The sequence below is a fragment of the Scyliorhinus torazame genome, chromosome 21, assembly GCF_047496885.1.
Source record: "Scyliorhinus torazame isolate Kashiwa2021f chromosome 21, sScyTor2.1, whole genome shotgun sequence".
Lineage (NCBI taxonomy): Eukaryota > Metazoa > Chordata > Chondrichthyes > Carcharhiniformes > Scyliorhinidae > Scyliorhinus > Scyliorhinus torazame.
Genome location: NC_092727.1, coordinates 66,987,686 through 67,009,745, shown reverse-complemented (window position 1 = coordinate 67,009,745; position 22,060 = coordinate 66,987,686). Strand labels below are relative to the sequence as shown.

At 40.3% G+C, this 22,060-nt stretch overlaps 1 protein-coding gene across 2 annotated transcripts in view; it reads left to right on the top strand.

Moving 5' to 3' along the window:
- Nucleotides 1-22,060, top strand: part of LOC140398330 (myosin light chain 4-like) — a 243,091-nt gene that overhangs the window by 78,817 nt on the left and 142,214 nt on the right. For both annotated transcript variants that reach the window (XM_072486903.1, XM_072486902.1), the window contains exon 3: nucleotides 20,548-20,697. In XM_072486903.1, coding sequence (XP_072343004.1) covers nucleotides 20,548-20,697 — 150 coding nt within the window. The remainder of the gene's footprint in view (nucleotides 1-20,547; nucleotides 20,698-22,060) is intronic.

The window sequence follows — 22,060 nt, the reverse complement described above, 5'->3', positions numbered from 1 at the left end:
CTGGTTTGTTTTCGATTGTGTCTGGTTATGTCTAGTTTGTTTTCGATTGTGTCTGGTTATGTCTGGTTTGTTTTCGATTGTGTCTGGTTTGTTTTCGATTGTGTCTGGTTTGTTCTAGATTGTGTCTGGTTAAGTCTGGTTTGTTTTCGATTGGGTCTGATTATGTCTGGTTTGTTTTCGATTGTGTCTGGTTATATCTAATTTGTTTTGATTGTGTCTGGTTATGTCTGGTTTGTTTTCAATGGAGTCTGGTTTGTTTTCGATTGTGTCTGGTTATGTCTGGTTTGTTTTCGATTGTGTCTGGTTATGTCTGGTTTGTTTTCAATTGTGTCTGGTTTGTTTTTGATTGTGTCTGGTTATGTCTGGTTTGTTTTCGATTGTGTCTGGTTATGTCAGGTTTGTTTTCGATTGTGTCTGGTTAAGTCTGGTTTGTTTTCGATTGTGTTTGGTTTGTTTTCGATTGTGTCTGGTTAGGTCTGGTTTGTTTTCAATTGTTTCTGGTTATGTCTGGTTTGTTCTCGATTGTGTCTGGTTAAGTCTGGTTTGGTTTCGATTGTGTCTGGTTTGTTTTCGATTGTGTCTGGTTAAGTTTGGTTTGTTTTCGATTGTGTCTGGTTATGTCTGGTTTGTTTTCGATTGTGTCTGGTTATGTCTGGTTTGTTTTCAAATGTGTCTGGTTTGTTTTCGATTGTGTCTGGTTATGTCGGGTTTGTTTTCAATTGTGTCTGGTTATGTCTGGTTTGGTTTCGATTGTGTCTGGTTTGTTTTCGATTGTGTCTGGTTTGTTTTCGATTGTGTCTGGTTATGTCTGGTTTGTATTCGATTGCGTCTGGTTGTGTCTGGTTTGTTTTCAATTGTGTCTGGTTATGCCTGGTTTGTTTTCAATTGTATCTGGTTATGTCTGGTTAGTTTTCAATTGTGTCTGGTTATGTCTGGTTTGTTTTCGAATGTGTCTGGTTATGTCTGGTTTGTTTTCGATTGTGTCTGGTTATGTCTGGTTTATTTTCGATTGTGTCTGGTTTATTTTCGATTGTGTCTGGTTTGTTTTCGATTGTGTCTGGTTATGTCTGGTTTGCTTTCGATTGTGTCTGGTTTGTTTTCGATTGTATCTGGTTTGTTTTCGATTGTGTCTGGTTAAGTCTGGTTTGGTTTCGATTGTGTCTGGTTTGTTTTCGATTGTGTCTGGTTTGTTTTCGATTGTGTCTGGTTATGTCTGGTTTGTATTCGATTGCGTCTGGTTGTGTCTGGTTTGTTTTCAATTGTGTCTGGTTATGCCTGGTTTGTTTTCAATTGTATCTGGTTATGTCTGGTTTGTTTTCAATTGTGTCTGGTTACGTCTGGTTTGTTTTCGAATGTGTCTGGTTATGTCTGGTTTGTTTTCGATTGTGTCTGGTTATGTCTGGTTTGTTTTCGATTGTGTCTGGTTTATTTTCGATTGTGTCTGGTTTGTTTTCGATTGTGTCTGGTTTGCTTTCGATTGTGTCTGGTTTGTTTTCGATTGTATCTGGTTTGTTTTCGATTGTGTCTGGTTAAGTCTGGTTTGGTTTCGATTGTGTCCAGTTAAGTCTGGTTTGTTTTCGATTATGTCTGGTTTGTTTTCGATTGTGTCTGGTTTGTTTTCGATTGTGTCTGGTTTGTTTTCGATTGTGTCTGGTTTGTTTGCGATTGTGTCTGGTTATGTCTGGTTTGTTTTCGATTGTGTCTGGTTATGTCTGGTTTGTTTTGATTGTGTCTGGTTATGTCTGGTTTGTTTTCAATTGTGTCTGGTTTGTTTTCAATTGTGTCTGGTTATGTCTGGTTTGTTTTCAATTGTGTCTGGTTTGTTTTTGATTCTGTCTGGTTATGTCTGGTTTGTTTTTGATTGTGTCCGGTAATGTCTGGTTTGTATTCGATTGTGTCTGGTTATGTCTGGTTTGTTTTCAATTGTGTCTGGTTTGTTTTCGATTGTGTCTGGTTATGTCTGGTTTGTTTTCGATTGTGTCTGGTTATGTCAGGTCTGTTTTCGATTGTGTCTGGTTAAGTTTGCTTTGTTTTCGATTGTGTTTGGTTTGTTTTCGATTGTGTCTGGTTAGGTCTGGTTTGTTTTCAATTGTGTCTGGTTATGTCTGGTTTGTTTTCGATTGTGTCTGGTTAAGCCTGGTTTGGTTTCGATTGTGTCTGGTTATGTCTGGTTTGTTTTCGATTGTGTCTGGTTAAGTCTGGTTTGTTTTCGATTGTGTTTGGTTTGTTTTCGATTGTGTCTGGTTAGGTCTGGTTTGTTTTCAATTGTTTCTGGTTATGTCTGGTTTGTTCTCGATTGTGTCTGGTTAAGTCTGGTTTGGTTTCGATTGTGTCTGGTTTGTTTTCGATTGTGTCTGGTTAAGTTTGGTTTGTTTTCGATTGTGTCTGGTTATGTCTGGTTTGTTTTCGATTGTGTCTGGTTATGTCTGGTTTGTTTTCAAATGTGTCTGGTTTGTTTTCGATTGTGTCTGGTTATGTCGGGTTTGTTTTCAATTGTGTCTGGTTATGTCTGGTTTGGTTTCGATTGTGTCTGGTTTGTTTTCGATTGTGTCTGGTTTGTTTTCGATTGTGTCTGGTTATGTCTGGTTTGTATTCGATTGCGTCTGGTTGTGTCTGGTTTGTTTTCGATTGTGTCTGGTTCAGTCTGGTTTGTATTCGATTGTGTCTGGTTAAGTCTGGTTTGTTTTTGATTGTGTCTGGTTATGTCTAGTTTGTTTTCGATTGTGTCTGGTTATGTCTAGATTGTTTTCGATTGTGTCTGGTTATATCTAATTTGTTTTGATTGTGTCTGGTTTGTTTTCAATTGAGTCTGGTTTGTTTTCGATTGTGTCTGGTTATGTCTGGTTTGTTTTCGATTGTGTCTGGTTATGTCTAGTTTGTTTTCGATTGTGTCTGGTTATATCTAATTTGTTTTGATTGTGTCTGGTTATGTCTGGTTTGTTTTCAATTGAGTCTGGTTTGTGTTTGATTGTGTCTGGTTATGTCTGGTTTGTTTTCGATTGTGTCTGGTTATGTCTAGTTTGTTTTCGATTGTGTCTGGTTATATCTAATTTGTTTTGATTGTGTCTGGTTATGTCTGGTTTTTTTTCAATTGTGTCTGGTTTGTTTTCGATTGTGTCTGGTTATGTCTGGTTTGTTTTCGATTGTGTTTGGTTATGTCTGGTTTGTTTTCGATTGTGTCTGGTTATGTCTGGTTTGTTTTCGATTGTGTCTGGTTATGTCTGGTTTGTTTTCAATTGTGTCTGTTTTTTTTTCGATTGTGTCTGGTTATGTCTGGTTTGGTTTCGATTGTGTCTGGTTATGTCTGGTTTGTTTTCAATTGTGCCTGGTTAAGTCTGGTTTGTTTTCGATTGTGTTTGGTTTGTTTTCGATTGTGTCTGGTTAGGTCTGGTTTGTTTTCAATTGTGTCTGGTTATGTCTGGTTTGTTTTCGATTGTGTCTGGTTAAGTCTGGTTTGGTTTCGATTGTGTCTGGTTTGTTTTCGATTGTGTCTGGTTAAGTCTGGTTTGTTTTCGATTGTGTCTGGTTATGTCTGGTTTGTTTTCGATTGTGTCTGGTTATGTCTGGTTTGTTTTCAATTGTGTCTGGTTTGTTTTCGATTGTGTCTGGTTATGTCGGGTTTGTTTTCAATTGTGTCTGGTTGTGTCTGGTTTGGTTTCGATTGTGTCTGGTTTGTTTTCGATTGTGTCTGGTTTGTTTTCGATTGTGTCTGGTTATGTCTGGTTTGTATTCGATTGCGTCTGGTTGTGTCTGGTTTGTTTTCAATTGTGTCTGGTTATGCCTGGTTTGTTTTCGAATGTGTCTGGTTATGTCTGGTTTGTTTTTAATTGTGTCTGGTTATGTCTGGTTTGTTTTCGATTGTGTCTGGTTATGTCTGGTTTGTTTTCGATTGTGTCTGGTTATGTCTGGTTTGTTTTCGAGTGAGTCTGGTTTGTTTTCGATTGTATCTGGTTTGTTTTCGATTGTGTCTGGTTAAGTCTGATTTGGTTTCGATTGTGTCCGGTTAAGTCTGGTTTGTTTTCAATTGTGTCTGGTTTGTTTTCGATTGTGTCTGGTTTGTTTTCGATTGTGTCTGGTTTGTTTTCGATTGTGTCTGGTCATGTCTGGTTTGTTTTCGATTGTGTCTGGTTATGTCTGGTTTGTTTTCGATTGTGTCTGGTTATGTCTGGTTTGTTTTCAATTGTGTCTGGTTTGTTTTCGATTGTGTCTGGTTATGTCTGGATTGTTTTCTATTGTGTCTGGTTATGTCAGGTTTGTTTTCGATTGTGTCTGGTTAAGTCTGGTTTGTTTTCGATTGTGTTTGGTTTGTTTTCGATTGTGTCTGGTTAGGTCTGGTTTGTTTTCAATTGTGTCTGGTTAGGTCTGGTTTGTTTTCGATTGTGTCTGGTTAAGTCTGGTTTGGTATCGATTGTGTCTGGTTTGTTTTCGATTGTGTCTGGTTAAGTCTGGTTTGTTTTCGATTGTGTCTGGTTATGTCTGGTTTGTTTTCAATTGAGTCTGGTTTGTTTTCGATTGTGTCTGGTTATGTCTGGTTTGTTTTCGATTGTGTCTGGTTATGTCTGGTTTGTTTTCGATTGTGTCTGGTTAATTCTGTTTTGTATTCGATTGTGTCTGGTTATGCCTGGTTTGTTTTCGAATGTGTCTGGTTATGTCTGGTTTGTTTTTAATTGTGTCTGGTTATGTCTGGTTTGTTTTCGATTGTGTCTGGTTATGTCTGGTTTGTTTTCGATTGTGTCTGGTTATGTCTGGTTTGTTTTCGAGTGTGTCTGGTTTGTTTTCGATTGTATCTGGTTTGTTTTCGATTGTGTCTGGTTAAGTCTGATTTGGTTTCGATTGTGTCCGGTTAAGTCTGGTTTGTTTTCGATTGTGTCTGGTTTGTTTTCGATTGTGTCTGGTTTGTTTTCGATTGTGTCTGGTTTGTTTTCGATTGTGTCTGGTTTGTTTTCGATTGTGTCTGGTCATGTCTGGTTTGTTTTCGATTGTGTCTGGTTATGTCTGGTTTGTTTTCGATTGTGTCTGGTTATGTCTGGTTTGTTTTCAATTGTGTCTGGTTTGTTTTCGATTGTGTCTGGTTATGTCTGGTTTGTTTTCGATTGTGTCTGGTTATGTCAGGTTTGTTTTCGATTGTGTCTGGTTAAGTCTGGTTTGTTTTCGATTGTGTTTGGTTTGTTTTCGATTGTGTCTGGTTAGGTCTGGTTTGTTTTCAATTGTGTCTGGTTATGTCTGGTTTGTTTTCGATTGTGTCTGGTTAAGTCTGGTTTGGTATCGATTGTGTCTGGTTTGTTTTCGATTGTGTCTGGTTAAGTCTGGTTTGTTTTCGATTGTGTCTGGTTATGTCTGGTTTGTTTTCGATTGTGTCTGGTTATCTCTGGTTTGTTTTCAATTGAGTCTGGTTTGTTTTCGATTGTGTCTGGTTATGTCTGGTTTGTTTTCGATTGTGTCTGGTTATGTCTGGTTTGTTTTCGATTGTGTCTGGTTAATTCTGGTTTGTATTCGATTGTGTCTGGTTAAGTCTGATTTGTTTTCGATTGTGTCTGGTTATGTCTAGTTTGTTTTCGATTGTGTCTGGTTATGTCTAGTTTGTTTTCGATTGTGTCTGGTTATATCTAATTTGTTTTGATTGTGTCTGGTTATGTCTGGTTTGTTTTCAATTGAGTCTGGTTTGTTTTCGATTGTGTCTGGTTATGTCTGGTTTGTTTTCGATTGTGTCTGGTTATGTCTAGTTTGTTTTCGATTGTGTCTGGTTATATCTAATTTGTTTTGATTGTGTCTGGTTATGTCTGGTTTGTTTTCAATTGAGTCTGGTTTGTTTTTGATTGTGTCTGGTTATGTCTGGTTTGTTTTCGATTGTGTCTGGTTATGTCTAGTTTGTTTTCGATTGTGTCTGGTTATATCTAATTTGTTTTGATTGTGTCTGGTTATGTCTGGTTTTTTTTCAATTGTGTCTGGTTTGTTTTCGATTGTGTCTGGTTATGTCTGGTTAGTTTTCGATTGTGTTTGGTTATGTCTGGTTTGTTTTCGATTGTGTCTGGTTATGTATGGTTTGTTTTCGATTGTGTGTGGTTATGTCTGGTTTGTTTTCAATTGTGTCTGGTTTGTTTTCGATTGTGCCTGGTTATGTCTGGTTTGTTTTCGATTGTGTTTGGTTATGTCTGGTTTGTTTTCGATTGTGTCTGGTTATGTATGGTTTGTTTTCGATTGTGTGTGGTTATGTCTGGTTTGTTTTCAATTGTGTCTGGTTTGTTTTCGATTGTGCCTGGTTATGTCTGGTTTGTTTTCGATTGAGTCTGGTTATGTCTGGTTTGTTTTCAATTGTGCCTGGTTAAGTCTGGTTTGTTTTCGATTGTGTTTGGTTTGTTTTCGATTGTGTCTGGTTAGATCTGGTTTGTTTTCAATTGTGTCTGGTTATGTCTGGTTTGGTTTCGATTGTGTCTGGTTTGTTTTCGATTGTGTCTGGTTAAGTCTGGTTTGTTTTCAATTGTGTCTGGTTATGTCTGGTTTGTTTTCGATTGTGTCTGGTTAAGTCTGGTTTGGTATCGATTGTGTCTGGTTTGTTTTCGATTGTGTCTGGTTAAGTCTGGTTTGTTTTCGATTGTGTCTGGTTATGTCTGGTTTGTTTTCGATTGTGTCTGGTTATCTCTGGTTTGTTTTCAATTGAGTCTGGTTTGTTTTCGATTGTGTCTGGTTATGTCTGGTTTGTTTTCGATTGTGTCTGGTTATGTCTGGTTTGTTTTCGATTGTGTCTGGTTAATTCTGGTTTGTATTCGATTGTGTCTGGTTAAGTCTGATTTGTTTTCGATTGTGTCTGGTTATGTCTAGTTTGTTTTCGATTGTGTCTGGTTATGTCTAGTTTGTTTTCGATTGTGTCTGGTTATATCTAATTTGTTTTGATTGTGTCTGGTTATGTCTGGTTTGTTTTCAATTGAGTCTGGTTTGTTTTCGATTGTGTCTGGTTATGTCTGGTTTGTTTTCGATTGTGTCTGGTTATGTCTAGTTTGTTTTCGATTGTGTCTGGTTATATCTAATTTGTTTTGATTGTGTCTGGTTATGTCTGGTTTGTTTTCAATTGAGTCTGGTTTGTTTTTGATTGTGTCTGGTTATGTCTGGTTTGTTTTCGATTGTGTCTGGTTATGTCTAGTTTGTTTTCGATTGTGTCTGGTTATATCTAATTTGTTTTGATTGTGTCTGGTTATGTCTGGTTTTTTTTCAATTGTGTCTGGTTTGTTTTCGATTGTGTCTGGTTATGTCTGGTTAGTTTTCGATTGTGTTTGGTTATGTCTGGTTTGTTTTCGATTGTGTCTGGTTATGTATGGTTTGTTTTCGATTGTGTGTGGTTATGTCTGGTTTGTTTTCAATTGTGTCTGGTTTGTTTTCGATTGTGCCTGGTTATGTCTGGTTTGTTTTCGATTGTGTTTGGTTATGTCTGGTTTGTTTTCGATTGTGTCTGGTTATGTATGGTTTGTTTTCGATTGTGTGTGGTTATGTCTGGTTTGTTTTCAATTGTGTCTGGTTTGTTTTCGATTGTGCCTGGTTATGTCTGGTTTGTTTTCGATTGTGTTTGGTTTGTTTTCGATTGTGTCTGGTTAGGTCTGGTTTGTTTTCAATTGTGTCTGGTTATGTCTGGTTTGGTTTCGATTGTGTCTGGTTTGTTTTCGATTGTGTCTGGTTAAGTCTGGTTTGTTTTTGATTGTGTCTGGTTATGTCTGGTTTGTTTTCGATTGTGTCTGGTTATGTCTGGTTTGTTTTCAATTGTGTCTGGATTGTTTTCGATTGTGTCTGGTTATGTCGGGTTTGTTTTCAATTGTGTCTGGTTATGTCTGGTTTGGTTTCGATTGTGTCTGGTTTGTTTTCGATTGTGTCTGGTTTGTTTTCGATTGTGTCTGGTTATGTCTGGTTTGTATTCGATTGCGTCTGGTTGTGTCTGGTTTGTTTTCAATTGTGTCTGGTTATGCCTGGTTTGTTTTCAATTGTGTCTGGTTATGTCTGGTTTGTTTTCAATTGTGTCTGGTTATGTCTGGTTTGTTTTCGATTGTGTCTGTGTATGTCTGGTTTGTTTTCGATTGTGTCTGGTTATGTCTTGTTTGTTTTCGAGTGTGTCTGGTTTGTTTTCGATTGTGTCTGGTTTGTTTTCGATTGTGTCTGGTTTGTTTTCGATTGTGTCTGGTTATGTCTGGTTTGTTTTCGATTGTGTCTGGTTTGTTTTCGATTGTATCTGGTTTGTTTTCGATTGTGGCTGGTTAAGTCTGGTTTGGTTTCGATTGTGTCCGGTTAAGTCTGGTTTGTTTTCGATTGTGTCTGGTTTGTTTTCGATTGTGTCTGGTTTGTTTTCGATTTTGTCTGGTTTGTTTTCGATTGTGTCTGGTTTGTTTTCGATTGTGTCTGGTTATGTCTGGTTTGTTTTCGATTGTGTCTGGTTTGTTTTCGATTGTGTCTGGTTATGTCTGGTTTGTTTTTGATTGTGTCTGGTTTGTTTTTGATTGTGTCTGGATTGTTTTCGATTGTGTCTGGTTTGTTTTCGATTGTGTCTGGTTATGTCTGGTTTGTTTTCGATTGTGTCTGGATATGTCTGGTTTGTTTTCGAGTGTGTCTGGTTTGTTTTCGATTGTGTCTGGTTTGTTTTCGATTGTGTCTGGTTTGTTTTCGATTGTGTCTGGTTATGTCTGGTTTGTTTTCGATTGTGTCTGGTTTGTTTTCGATTGTATCTGTTTTGTTTTCGATTGTGGCTGGTTAAGTCTGGTTTGGTTTCGATTGTGTCCGGTTAAGTCTGGTTTGTTTTCGATTGTGTCTGGTTTGTTTTCGATTGTGTCTGGTTTGTTTTCGATTGTGTCTGGTTTGTTTTCGATTGTGTCTGGTTTGTTTTCGATTGTGTCTGGTTATGTCTGGTTTGTTTTCGATTGTGTCTGGTTTGTTTTCGATTGTGTCTGGTTATGTCTGGTTTGTTTTTGATTGTGTCTGGTTTGTTTTCGATTGTGTCTGGTTTGTTTTCGATTGTGTCTGGTTATGTCTGGTTTGTTTTCGATTGTGTCTGGTTTATTTTCGATTGTATCTGGTTTGTTTTCGATTGTGTCTGGTTTGTTTTCGATTGTGTCTGGTTTGTTTTCGATTGTGTCTGGTTATGTCTGGTTTGTTTTCGATTGTGTCTGGTTTGTTTTCGATTGTGTCTGGTTTGTTTTCGATTGTGTCCGGTTAAGTCTGGTTTGTTTTCCATTGTGTCTGGTTATGTCTGGTTTGTATTCGATTATGTCTGGTTATGTCCGGTTTGTTTTCGATTGTGTCTGGTTATGTCTGGTTTGTTTTCGATTGTGTCTGGTTATGTCTGGTTTGTTTTCCATTGTGTCTGGTTGTGTTTAGTTTGTTTTCGATTGTGTCTGGTTATGTCTGGTTTGTATTCGATTGTGTCTGGTTAAGTCTGGTTTGTTTTCGATTGTGTCTGGTTATGTCTGGTTTGTTTTCGATTGTGTCTGGTTTGTTTTCGATTGTGTCTGGTTTGTATTCGATTGTGTCTGGTTATGTCTGGTTTGTATTCGATTGTGTCTGGTTATGTCTGGTTTGTTTTCGATTGTGTCTGGTTGTGTTTAGTTTGTTTTCGATTGTGTCTGGTTATGTCTGGTTTGTATTCGATTGTGTCTGGTTATGTCTGGTTTGTATTCGATTGTGTCTGGTTATGTCTGGTTTGTTTTCGATTGTGTCTGGTTATGTCTGGTTTGTTTTCGATTGTGTCTGGTTTGTTTTCGATTGTGTCTGGTTTGTATTCGATTGTGTCTGGTTAAGTCTGGTTTGTATTCGATTGTGTCTGGTTTGTTTTCGATTGTGTCTGGTTTGTTTTCGATTGTGTCCGGTTAAGTCTGGTTTGTTTTCCATTGTGTCTGGTTATGTCTGGTTTGTATTCGATTGTGTCTGGTTATGTCCGGTTTGTTTTCGATTGTGTCTGGTTATGTCTGGTTTGTTTTCGATTGTGTCTGGTTATGTCTGGTTTGTTTTCCATTGTGTCTGGTTGTGTTTAGTTTGTTTTCGATTGTGTCTGGTTATGTCTGGTTTGTATTCGATTGTGTCTGGTTAAGTCTGGTTTGTTTTCGATTGTGTCTGGTTATGTCTGGTTTGTTTTCGATTGTGTCTGGTTTGTTTTCGATTGTGTCTGGTTTGTATTCGATTGTGTCTGGTTATGTCTGGTTTGTATTCGATTGTGTCTGGTTATGTCTGGTTTGTTTTCGATTGTGTCTGGTTGTGTTTAGTTTGTTTTCGATTGTGTCTGGTTATGTCTGGTTTGTATTCGATTGTGTCTGGTTATGTCTGGTTTGTATTCGATTGTGTCTGGTTATGTCTGGTTTGTTTTCAATTGTGTCTGGTTGTGTTTAGTTTGTTTTTGATTGTGTCTGGTTATGTCTGGTTTGTTTTCGATTGTGTCTGGTTATGTCTGGTTTGTTTTCGATTGTGTCTGGTTATGTCTGGTTTGTTTTCGATTGTGCCTGGTTATGTCTGGTTTGTTTTCATTTGTGTCTGGTTATGTCTGATTTGTTTTCGATTGTGTCTGGTTATGTCTGGTTTGTTTTACATTGTGTCTGGTTATGTCTGGTTTGTTTTCGATTGTGTCTGGTTAAGTCTGGTTTGTTTTCGATTGTGACTGGTTAAGTCTGGTTTGTTTTCGATTGTGTCTGGTTAAGTCTGGTTTGTATTCGATTGTGTCTGGTTTGTTTTTGATTGTATCTGGTTAATTCTGGTTTGTTTTCGATTGTGTCTGGTTAAGTCTGGTTTGTTTCGATTGTGTCTGGTTAAGTCTGGTTTGTTTTCGATTGAGACTGGTTAAGCCTGGTTTGTTTTCGATTGTGTCTGGTTAAGTCTGGTTTGTATTCGATTGTGTCTGGTTTGTTTTTGATTGCGTCTGGTTAAGTCTAGTTTGTTTTCGATTGTGTCTGGTTAAGTCTGGTTTGTTTTCGATTGTGTCTGGTTAAGTCTGGTTTGTTTTCGATTGTGTCTGGTTTGTTTTCGATTGTGTCTGGTTATGTCTGGTTTGTTTTTGATTGTGTCTGGTTTGTTTTCGATTGTGTCTGGTTTGTTTTCGATTGTGTCTGGTTATGTCTGGTTTGTTTTCGATTGTGTCTGGTTTATTTTCGATTGTATCTGGTTTGTTTTCGATTGTGTCTGGTTTGTTTTCGATTGTGTCTGGTTTGTTTTCGATTGTGTCTGGTTATGTCTGGTTTGTTTTCGATTGTGTCTGGTTTGTTTTCGATTGTGTCTGGTTTGTTTTCGATTGTGTCCGGTTAAGTCTGGTTTGTTTTCCATTGTGTCTGGTTATGTCTGGTTTGTATTCGATTGTGTCTGGTTATGTCCGGTTTGTTTTCGATTGTGTCTGGTTATGTCTGGTTTGTTTTCGATTGTGTCTGGTTATGTCTGGTTTGTTTTCCATTGTGTCTGGTTGTGTTTAGTTTGTTTTCGATTGTGTCTGGTTATGTCTGGTTTGTATTCGATTGTGTCTGGTTAAGTCTGGTTTATTTTCGATTGTGTCTGGTTATGTCTGGTTTGTTTTCGATTGTGTCTGGTTTGTTTTCGATTGTGTCTGGTTTGTATTCGATTGTGTCTGGTTATGTCTGGTTTGTATTCGATTGTGTCTGGTGATGTCTGGTTTGTTTTCGATTGTGTCTGGTTGTGTTTAGTTTGTTTTCGATTGTGTCTGGTTATGTCTGGTTTGTATTCGATTGTGTCTGGTTATGTCTGGTTTGTATTCGATTGTGTCTGGTTATGTCTGGTTTGTTTTCAATTGTGTCTGGTTGTGTTTAGTTTGTTTTTGATTGTGCCTGGTTATGTCTGGTTTGTTTTCGATTGTGTCTGGTTATGTCTGGTTTGTTTTCGATTGTGTCTGGTTATGTCTGGTTTGTTTTCGATTGTGTCTGGTTATGTCTGGTTTGTTTTCATTTGTGTCTGGTTATGTCTGATTTGTTTTCGATTGTGTCTGGTTATGTCTGGTTTGTTTTCCATTGTGTCTGGTTATGTCTGGTTTGTTTTCGATTGTGTCTGGTTAAGTCTGGTTTGTTTTCGATTGTGACTGGTTAAGTCTGGTTTGTTTTCGATTGTGTCTGGTTAAGTCTGGTTTGTATTCGATTGTGTCTGGTTTGTTTTTGATTGTATCTGGTTAATTCTGGTTTGTTTTCGATTGTGTCTGGTTAAGTCTGGTTTGTTTCGATTGTGTCTGGTTAAGTCTGGTTTGTTTTCGATTGTGTCTGGTTTGTTTTCGATTATGTCTGGTTATGTCTGGTTTGTTTTCGATTGTGTCTGGTTTGTTTTCGATTGTGTCTGGTTTGTTTTCGATTGTGTCTGGTTATCTCTGGTTTGTTTTCAATTGAGTCTGGTTTGTTTTCGATTGTGTCTGGTTATGTCTGGTTTGTTTTCGATTGTGTCTGGTTATGTCTGGCTTGTTTTCGATTGTGTCTGGTTAAGTCTGGTTTGTATTCGATTGTGTCTGGTTCAGTCTGGTTTGTTTTCGATTGTGTCTGGTTATGTCTAGTTTGTTTTCGATTGTGTCTGGTTATGTCTAGTTTGTTTTCGATTGTGTCTGGTTATATCTAATTTGTTTTGATTGTGTCTGGTTATGTCTGGTTTGTTTTCAATTGAGTCTGGTTTGTTTTCGATTGTGTCTGGTTACGTCTTGTTTGTTTTCGATTATGTCTGGTTATGTCTAGTTTGTTTTCAATTGTGTCTGGTTATATCTAATTTGTTTTGATTGTGTCTGGTTATGTCTGGTTTGTTTTCAATTGTGTCTGGTTTGTTTTCGATTGTGTCTGGTTATGTCTGGTTTGTTTTCGATTGTGTTTGGTTATGTCTGGTTTGTTTTCGATTGTGTCTGGTTATGTCTGGTTTGTTTTCGATTGTGTCTGGTTATGTCTGGTTTGTTTTCAATTGTGTCTGGTTTGTTTTCGATTGTGTCTGGTTATGTCTGGTTTGTTTTCGATTGTGTCTGGTTATGTCTGGTTTGTTTTCAATTGTGCCTGGTTAAGTCTGGTTTGTTTTTGATTGTGTTTGGTTTGTTTTCGATTGTGTCAGGTTAGGTCTGGTTTGTTTTCAATTGTGTCTGGTTATGTCTGGTTTGTTTTCGATTGTCTCTGGTTAAGTCTGGTTTGGTTTCGATTGTGTCTGGTTTGTTTTCGATTGTGTCTGGTTAAGTCTGGTTTGTTTTCGATTGTGTCTGGTTATACAAACAACAAAGAGCAAAAAAAGGTACAGCACAGGAACAGGCCCTTCGGCCCTCCAAGCCCGTGCCGACCATACTGCCCGACTAAACTACAATCTTCTACACTTTCTGGGTCCGTATCCTTCTATTCCCATCCTATTCATATATTTGTCAAGATGCCCCTTAAATGTCCCTATCTTCCGTATCCTTCTATTCCCATCCTATTCATATATTTGTCAAGATGCCCCTTAAATGTCCCTATCTTCCCTGCTTCCACTACCTCCTCCGGTAGCGAGTTCCAGGTACCCACTACCCTCTGCGTAAAAAACTTGCCTCGTACATCTACTCTAAACCTTGCCCCGCTCACCTTAAACCTATGCCCCCTAGTAATTGACCCCTCTACCCTGGGGAAAAGCCTCTGACTATCCACTCTGTCTATGCCCCTCATAATTTTGTATACCTCTATCAGGTCGCCCCTCAACCTCCTTCGTTCCAGTGAGAACAAACCGAGTTTATTCAACCGCTCCTCATAGCTTATGCCCTCCATACCAGGCAACATTCTGGTAAATCTCTTCTGCACCCTCTCTAAAGCCTCCACATCTTTCTGGTAGTGTGGCGACCAGAATTGAACACTCTACTCCAAGTGTGGCCTAACTAAGGTTCTATACAGCTGCAACATGACTTGCCAATTCTTATACTCAATGCCCCGGCCAATGAAGGCCAGCATGCCGTATGCCTTCTTGACTACCTTCTCCACCTGTGTTGCCCCTTTCAATGACCTGTGGACCTGTACTCCTAGATCTCTTTGACTTTCAATACTCTTGAGGGTTCTACCATTCACTGTATATTCCCTACCTGCATTAGACCTTCCAAAATGCATTACCTCACATTTGTCCGGATTAAACTCCATCTGCCATCTCTCCGCCCAAGTCTCCAGACAATCTAAATCCTGCTGTATCCTCAGACAGTCCTCATCGCTATCCGCAATTCCACCAACCTTTGTGTCGTCTGCAAACTTACTAATCAGACCAGTTACATTTTCCTCCAAATCATTTATATATACTACAAAGAGCAAAGGTCCCAGCACTGATCCCTGTGGAACACCACTGGTCACAGCCCTCCAATTAGAAAAGCATCCCTCCATTGCTACCCTCTGCCTTCTATGGCCTAGCCAGTTCTGTATCCACCTTGCCAGTTCACCCCTGATCCCGTGTGACTTCACCTTTTGTACTAGTCTACCATGAGGGACCTTGTCAAAGGCCTTACTGAAGTCCATATAGACAACATCTACTGCCCTACCTGCATCAATCATCTTAGTGACCTCCTCGAAAAACTCTATCAAGTTAGTGAGACACGACCTCCCCTTCACAAAACCGTGCTGCCTCTCACTAATACGTCCATTTGCTTCCAAATGGGAGTAGATCCTGTCTCTAAGAATTCTCTCCAGTAATTTCCCTACCACTGACGTAAGGCTCACTGGCCTGTAGTTCCCGGGATTATCCTTGCTACCCTTCTTAAACAGAGGAACAACATTGGCTATTCTCCAGTCCTCCGGGACATCCCCTGAAGACAGCGAGGATCCAAAGATTTCTGTCAAGGCCTTAGCAATTTCCTCTCCAGCCTCCTTCAGTATTCTGGGGTAGATCCCATCAGGCCCTGGGGACTTATCTACCTTAATATTTTTTAAGACACCCAACACCTCGTCTTTTTGGATCACAATGTGACCCAGGCTATCTACACCCCCTTCTCCAGACTCAACATCTACCAATTCCTTCTCTTTGGTGAATACTGATGCAAAGTATTCATTTAGTACCTCGCCCATTTCCTCTGGCTCCACACATAGATTCCCTTGCCTATCCTTCAGTGGGCCAACCCTTTCCCTGGCTACCCTCTTGCTTTTTATGTACGTGTAAAAAGCCTTGGGATTTTCCTTAACCCTATTTGCTAATGACTTTTCGTGACCCCTTCTAGCCCTCCTGACTCCTTGCTTAAGTTCCTTCCTACTTTCCTTATATGCCACACAGGCTTTGTCTGTTCCCAGCCTTTTAGCCCTGACAAATGCCTCCTTTTTCTTTTTGACGAGGCCTACAATATCACTCGTCATCCAAGGTTCCCGAAAATTGCCGTATTTATCTTTCTTCCTCACAGGAACATGCCGGTCCTATATTCCTTTCAACTGACACTTGAAAGCCTCCCACATGTCAGATGTTGATTTGCCCTCAAACATCCGCCCCCAATCTATGTTCTTCAGTTCCCGCCTAATATTGTTATAATTAGCCTTCCCCCAATTTAGCACATTCATCCTCGGACCACTCTTATCCTTGTCCACCAGTACTTTAAAACTTACTGAATTGTGGTCACTGTTACCGAAATGCTCCCCTACTGAAACAACTACCACCTGGCCGGGCTCATTCCCCAATACCAGGTCCAGTACCGCCCCTTCCCTAGTTGGACTGTTTACATATTGTTTTAAGAAGCCCTCCTGGATGCTCCTTACAAACTCCGCCCCGTCTAAGTCCCTGGCACTAAGTGAGTCCCAGTCAATATTGGGGAAGTTGAAGTCTCCCATCACCACAACCCTGTTGTTTTTACTCTTTTCCAAAATCTGTCTACCTATCTGCTCCTCTATCTCCCGCTGGCTGTTGGGAGGCCTGTAGTATACCCCCAACATTGTGACTGCACCCTTCTTATTCCTGATCTCTACCCATATAGCCTCACTGCCCTCTGAGGTGTCCTCTCGCAGTATAGCTGTGATATTCTCCCGAACAAGTAGCGCAACTCCACCTCCCCTTTTATATCCCCCTCTATCCCGCCTGAAACATCTAAATCCTGGAACGTTTAGCTGCCAATCCTGCCCTTCCCTCAACCAGGTCTCTGTAATGGCAACAACATCATAGTTCCAAGTAGTAATCCAAGCTCTAAGTTCATCTGCCTTACCCGTAATGCTCCTTGCATTAAAACATATGAACTTCAGGCCACCAGACACGCTGTGTTCAGCAACTTCTCCCCGTCTGCTCTGCCTCAGAGCCACACTGTCCCTATTCCCTAGTTCTCCCTCAATGCTCTCACCTTCTGACCTATTGCTCCCGTGCCCATGTCTGGTTTGTTTTCGATTGTGTCTGGTTATGTCTGGTTTGTTTTCAATTGTGTCTGGTTTGTTTTCGATTGTGTCTGGTTATGTCGGGTTTGTTTTCAATTGTGTCTGGTTATATCTGGTTTGGTGTCGATTGTGTCTGGTTTGTTTTCGATTGTGTCTGGTTTGTTTTCGATTGTGTCTGGTTATGTCTGGTTTGTATTCGATTGCGTCTGGTTGTGTCTGGTTTGTTTTCAATTGTGTCTGGTTATGCCTGGTTTGTTTTCAATTGTGTCTGGTTATGTCTGGTTTGTTTTCAATTGTGTCTGGTTATGTCTGGTTTGTTTTCAATTGTGTCTGGTTATGTCTGGTTTGTTTTCGATTGTGTCTGGTTTGTTTTCGATTGTGTCTGGTTATGTCTGGTTTGTTTTCGATTGTGTCTGGTTTGTTTTCGATTGTATCTGGTTTGTTTTCGATTGTGTCTGGTTATGTCTGGTTTGTTTTCGATTGTGTCTGGTTTGTTTTCGATTGTGTCTGGTTAAGTCTGGTTTGTTTTCGATTGTATCTGGTTTGTTTTCGATTGTGTCTGGTTAAGTCTGGTTTGTTTTCGATTGTGTCCAGTTAAGTCTGGTTTGTTTTCGATTGTGTCTGGTTTGTTTTCGATTGTGTCTGGTTTGTTTTCGATTGTGTCTGGTTTGTTTTCGATTGTGTCTGGTTATGTCTGGTTTGTTTTCGATTGTGTCTGGTTATGTCTGGTTTGTTTTCGATTGTGTCTGGTTTGTTTTCGATTGTGTCTGGTTATGTCTGGTTTGTTTTCGATTGTGTCTGGTTTGTTTTCGATTGTGTCTGGTTTGTTTTCGATTGTGTCTGGTTATGTCTGGTTTGTTTTCGATTGTGTCTGGTTTGTTTTCGATTGTGTCTGGTTTGTTTTCGATTGTGTCTGGTTTGTTTTCGATTGTGTCTGGTTTGTTTTCGATTGTGTCTGGTTTGTTTTCGATTGTGTCTGGTTATGTCTGGTTTGTTTTCGATTGTGTCTGGTTTGTTTTCGATTGTGTCTGGTTTGTTTTCGATTGTGTCTGGTTTGTTTTCGATTGTGTCTGGTTTGTTTTCGATTGTGTCCGGTTAAGTCTGGTTTGTTTTCGATTGTGTCTGGTTATGTCTGGTTTGTTTTCCATTGTGTCTGGTTATGTCTGGTTTGTATTCGATTGTGTCTGGTTATGTCTGGTTTGTTTTCGATTGTGTCTGGTTATGTCTGGTTTGTTTTCGATTGTGTCTGATTATGTCTGGTTTGTTTTCCATTGTGTCTGTTTGTGTTTAGTTTGTTTTCGATTGTGTCTGGTTATGTCTGGTTTGTATTCGATTGTGTCTGGTTAAGTCTGGTTTGTTTTCGATTGTGTCTGGTTATGTCTGGTTTGTGTTCGATTGTGTCTGGTTTGTTTTCGATTGTGTCTGGTTTGTATTCGATTGTGTCTGGTTTGTATTCGATTGTGTCTGGTTATGTCTGGTTTGTTTTCGATTGTGTCTGGATGTGTTTAGTTTGTTTTCGATTGTTTCTGGTTATGTCTGGTTTGTATTCGATTGTGTCTGGTTATGTCTGGTTTGTATTCGATTGTGTCTGGTTGTGTTTAGTTTGTTTTTGATTGTGTCTGGTTTGTTTTCGATTGTGTCTGGTTATGTCTGGTTTGTTTTCGATTGTGTCTGGTTATGTCTGGTTTGTTTTCGATTGTGTCTGGTTATGTCTGGTTTGTTTTCATTTGTGTCTGGTTATGTCTGGTTTGTTTTCGATTGTGTCTGGTTATGTCTGGTTTGTTTTCCATTGTGTCTGGTTAGGTCTGGTTTGTTTTCGATTGTGTCTGGTTAAGTCTGGTTTGTTTTCGATTGAGACTGGTTAAGTCTGGTTTGTTTTCGATTGTGTCTGGTTAAGTCTGGTTTGTATTCGATTGTGTCTGTTTTGTTTTTGATTGCGTCTGGTTAAGTCTAGTTTGTTTTCGATTGTGTCTGGTTAAGTCTGGTTTGTTTTCGATTGTGTCTGGTTATGTCTGGTTTGTTTTCGATTGTGTCTGGTTTGTTTTCGATTGTGTCTGGTTATGTCTGGTTTGTTTTCGATTGTGTCTGGTTTGTTTTCGATTGTGTCTGGTTTGTTTTCTATTGTGTCTGGTTTGTTTTCGATTGTGTCTGGTTAAGTCTGGTTTGGTTTCGATTGTGTCCGGTTAAGTCAGGTTTGTTTTCGATTGTGTCTGGTTATGTCTGGTTTGTTTTCCATTGTGTCTGGTCTGTTTTCGATTGTGTCTGGTTAAGTCTGGTTTGGTTTCGATTGTGTCCGGTTAAGTCTGGTTTGTTTTCGATTGTGTCTGGTTATGTCTGGTTTGTTTTCGATTGTGTCTGGTTTGTTTTCGATTGTGTCTGGTTAAGTCTGGTTTGTTTTCGATTGTGTCTGGTTAAGTCTGGTTTGTATTCGATTTTGTCTGGTTATGTCTGGTTTGTTTTCGATTGTGTCTGGTTATGTCTGGTTTGTATTCGATTGTGTCTGGTTATGTCTGGTTTGTTTTCGATTGTGTCTGGTTATGTCTGGTTTGTTTTCGATTGCGTCTGGTTGTGTTTAGTTTGTTTTCAATTGTGTCTGGTTATGTCTGGTTTGTATTCGATTGTGTCTGGTTATGTCTGGTTTGTATTCGATTGTGTCTGGTTATGTCTGGTTTGTTTTCAATTGTGTCTGGTTATGTCTGGTTTGTTTTCGATTGTGTCTGGTTCTGTTTAGTTTGTTTTCGATTGTGTCTGGTTATGTCTGGTTTGTATTCGATTGTGTCTGGTTGTGTCTAGTTTGTTTTCTATTGTGTCTGGTTATGTCTGGTTTGTATTCGATTGTGTCTGGTTATGTCTGGTTTGTATTCGATTGTGTCTGGTTATGTCTGGTTTGTATTCGAATGTGTCTGGTTGTGTCTAGTTTGTTTTCAAATGTGTCTGGTTTGTTTTCGATTGTGTCTGGTTATGTCTGGTTTGTATTCGATTGTGTCTGGTTTGTTTTTGATTGTGTCTGGTTATGTCTGGTTTGTTTTCGATTGTGTCTGGTTATGTCTGGTTTGTTTTCGATTGTGTCTGGTTGTGTTTGGTTTGTTTTCGATTGTGTCTGGTTATGTCTGGTTTGTTTTCGATTGTGTCTGGTTATGTCTGGTTTGTTTTCAATTGTGCCTGGTTTGTTTTCGATTGTGTCTAGTTATGTCTGGTTTGTTTTCGATTGTGTCTGGTTATGTCTGGTTTGTTTTCAATTGTGTCTGGTTTGTTTTCGATTGTGTCTGGTTATGTCTGGTTTGTTTTCGATTGTGTCTGGTTTGTTTTCGATTGTGTCTGGTTATGTCTAGTTTGTTTTCTATTGTGTCTGGTTATTTCTGGTTTGTATTCGATTGTGTCTGGTTATGTCTGGTTTGTATTCGATTGTGTCTGGTTTGTATTCGATTGTGTCTGGTTGTGTCTAGTTTGTTTTCTATTGTGTCTGGTTATGTCTGGTTTGGTTTCGATTGTGTCTGGTTTGTTTTCGATTGTGTCTGGTTATGTCTGGTTTGTATTCGATTGTGTCTGGTTGTGTCTAGTTTGTTTTCGATTGTGTCAGGTTATGTCTGGTTTGTTTTCGATTGCGTCTGGTTGTGTCTGGTTTGTTTTCGATTGTGTCTGGTTATGTCTAGTTTGTTTTCTATTGTGTCTGGTTATTTCTAGTTTGTATTCGATTGTGTCTGGTTATGTCTGGTTTGTATTCGATTGTGTCTGGTTATTTCTGGTTTGTATTCGATTGTGTCTGGTTATGTCTGGTTTGTTTTCGATTGTGTCTGGTTGTGTCTAGTTTGTTTTCGATTGCGTCTGGTTATGTCTGGTTTGTTTTCGGTTGCGTCTGGTTGTGTCTGGTTTGTATTCGATTGTGTCTGGTTTGTTTTTGTTTGTGTCTGGTTATGTCTGGTTTGTTTTCGATTGTGTCTGGTTATGTCTGGTTTGTTTTTGATTGTGTCTGGTTATGTCTGGTTTGTATTCGATTGTGTCTGGTTTGTTTTCGATTGTGTCTGGTTATGTCTGGTTTGTTTTCGATTGTGTCTGGTTATGTCTGGTTTGTATTCGATTGTGTCTGGTTTGTTTTCGATTGTGTCTGGTTTGTTTTCGATTGTGTCTGGTTTGTTTTCGATTGTGTCTGGTTGTGTCTGGTTTGTATTCGATTGTGTCTGGTTTGTTTTTGATTGTGTCTGGTTATGTCTCGTTCCTTCTACTTGGTGTAATTCAGGTCCCTCGGGTGTGGAGAATAACTATCTCACATTTGTGTCAATTTCAGAGTTCAAGGAGGCTTTCGCCCTTTTCGACAGGACTCCGTCCTGTGAGATGAAGATTACCTATGCACAGTGCGGTGATGTCTTGCGTGCCTTAGGACAGAACCCCACTAATTCGGATGTCATGAAAGTGCTTGGCAAACCCAAACCAGAAGGTGCGTATTATAGACTGTGGCTACATCATTGAACAGGAAGGCTGCAGTTACCTGGTTTGACAATACTGACGATAACAAACAGCAATGATGGTGGCTGAGAGACATTCAGCGAAGGGGCTTCGTCTTCTGGGCTCAGAGTGATGGGGCATGGGCTCCAGGATTGAATGTGATGGGGCCTGGGCTCCTGGATTGGGAGTGACAGGACGTGGGCTCCTGGATTGAGAGTGACAGGACGTGGGCTCCTGGATTGAGAGTGACAGGACGTGGGTTGCTGGAATGAGTGTGACAGGACGTGGGCTCCTGGAATGAGTGTGACAGGATGTGGGCTCCTGGATTGAGAGTGACAGGACGTGGGTTCCTGGATTGAGAGTGACTGGACGTGGGCTCCTGGATTGAGAGTGACAGGACGTGGGCCCCTGGATTGAGAGTGACAGGATGTGGGCTCCTGGATTGAGAGTGACAGGACGTGGGCTCCTGGAATGAGTGTGACAGGATGTGGGCTCCTGGATTGAGAGTGAAAGGATGTGGGCTCCTGGATTGAGAGTGACAGGACGTGGGTTGCTGGAATGAGTGTGACAGGACGTGGGCTCCTGGAATGAGTGTGACAGGATGTGGGCTCCTGGATTGAGAGTGACAGGACGTGGGTTCCTGGATTGAGAGTGACTGGACGTGGGCTCCTGGATTGAGAGTGACAGGACGTGGGCCCCTGGATTGAGAGTGACAGGACGTGGGCTCCTGGAATGAGTGTGACAGGATGTGGGCTCCTGGATTGAGAGTGAAAGGATGTGGGCTCCTGGATTGAGAGTGACAGGACGTGGGTTCCTGGAATGAGTGTGACAGGACGTGGGCTCCTGGAATGAGTGTGACAGGATGTGGGCTCCTGGATTGAGAGTGACAGGACGTGGGTTCCTGGATTGAGAGTGACTGGACGTGGGCTCCTGGATTGAGAGTGACAGGACGTGGGCCCCTGGATTGAGAGTGACAGGATGTGGGCTCCTGGATTGAGAGTGACAGGACGTGGGCTCCTGGAATGAGTGTGACAGGATGTGGGTTCCTGGATTGAGAGTGACTGGACGTGGGCTCCTGGATTGAGAGTGACAGGACGTGGGCCCCTGGATTGAGAGTGACATGATGTGGGCTCCTGGATTGAGAGTGACAGGACGTGGGCCCCTGGATTGCGAGTGACAGGACGTGGGCTCCTGGATTGAGAGTGAAAGGATGTGGGCTGCTGGATTGCGAGTGACAGGACGTGGGCTCCTGGAATGAGTGTGACAGGACGTGGGCTCCTGGATTGAGAGTGACAGGACGTGGGTTCCTGGATTGAGAGTGACTGGATGTGGGCTCCTGGATTGGGAGTGACAGG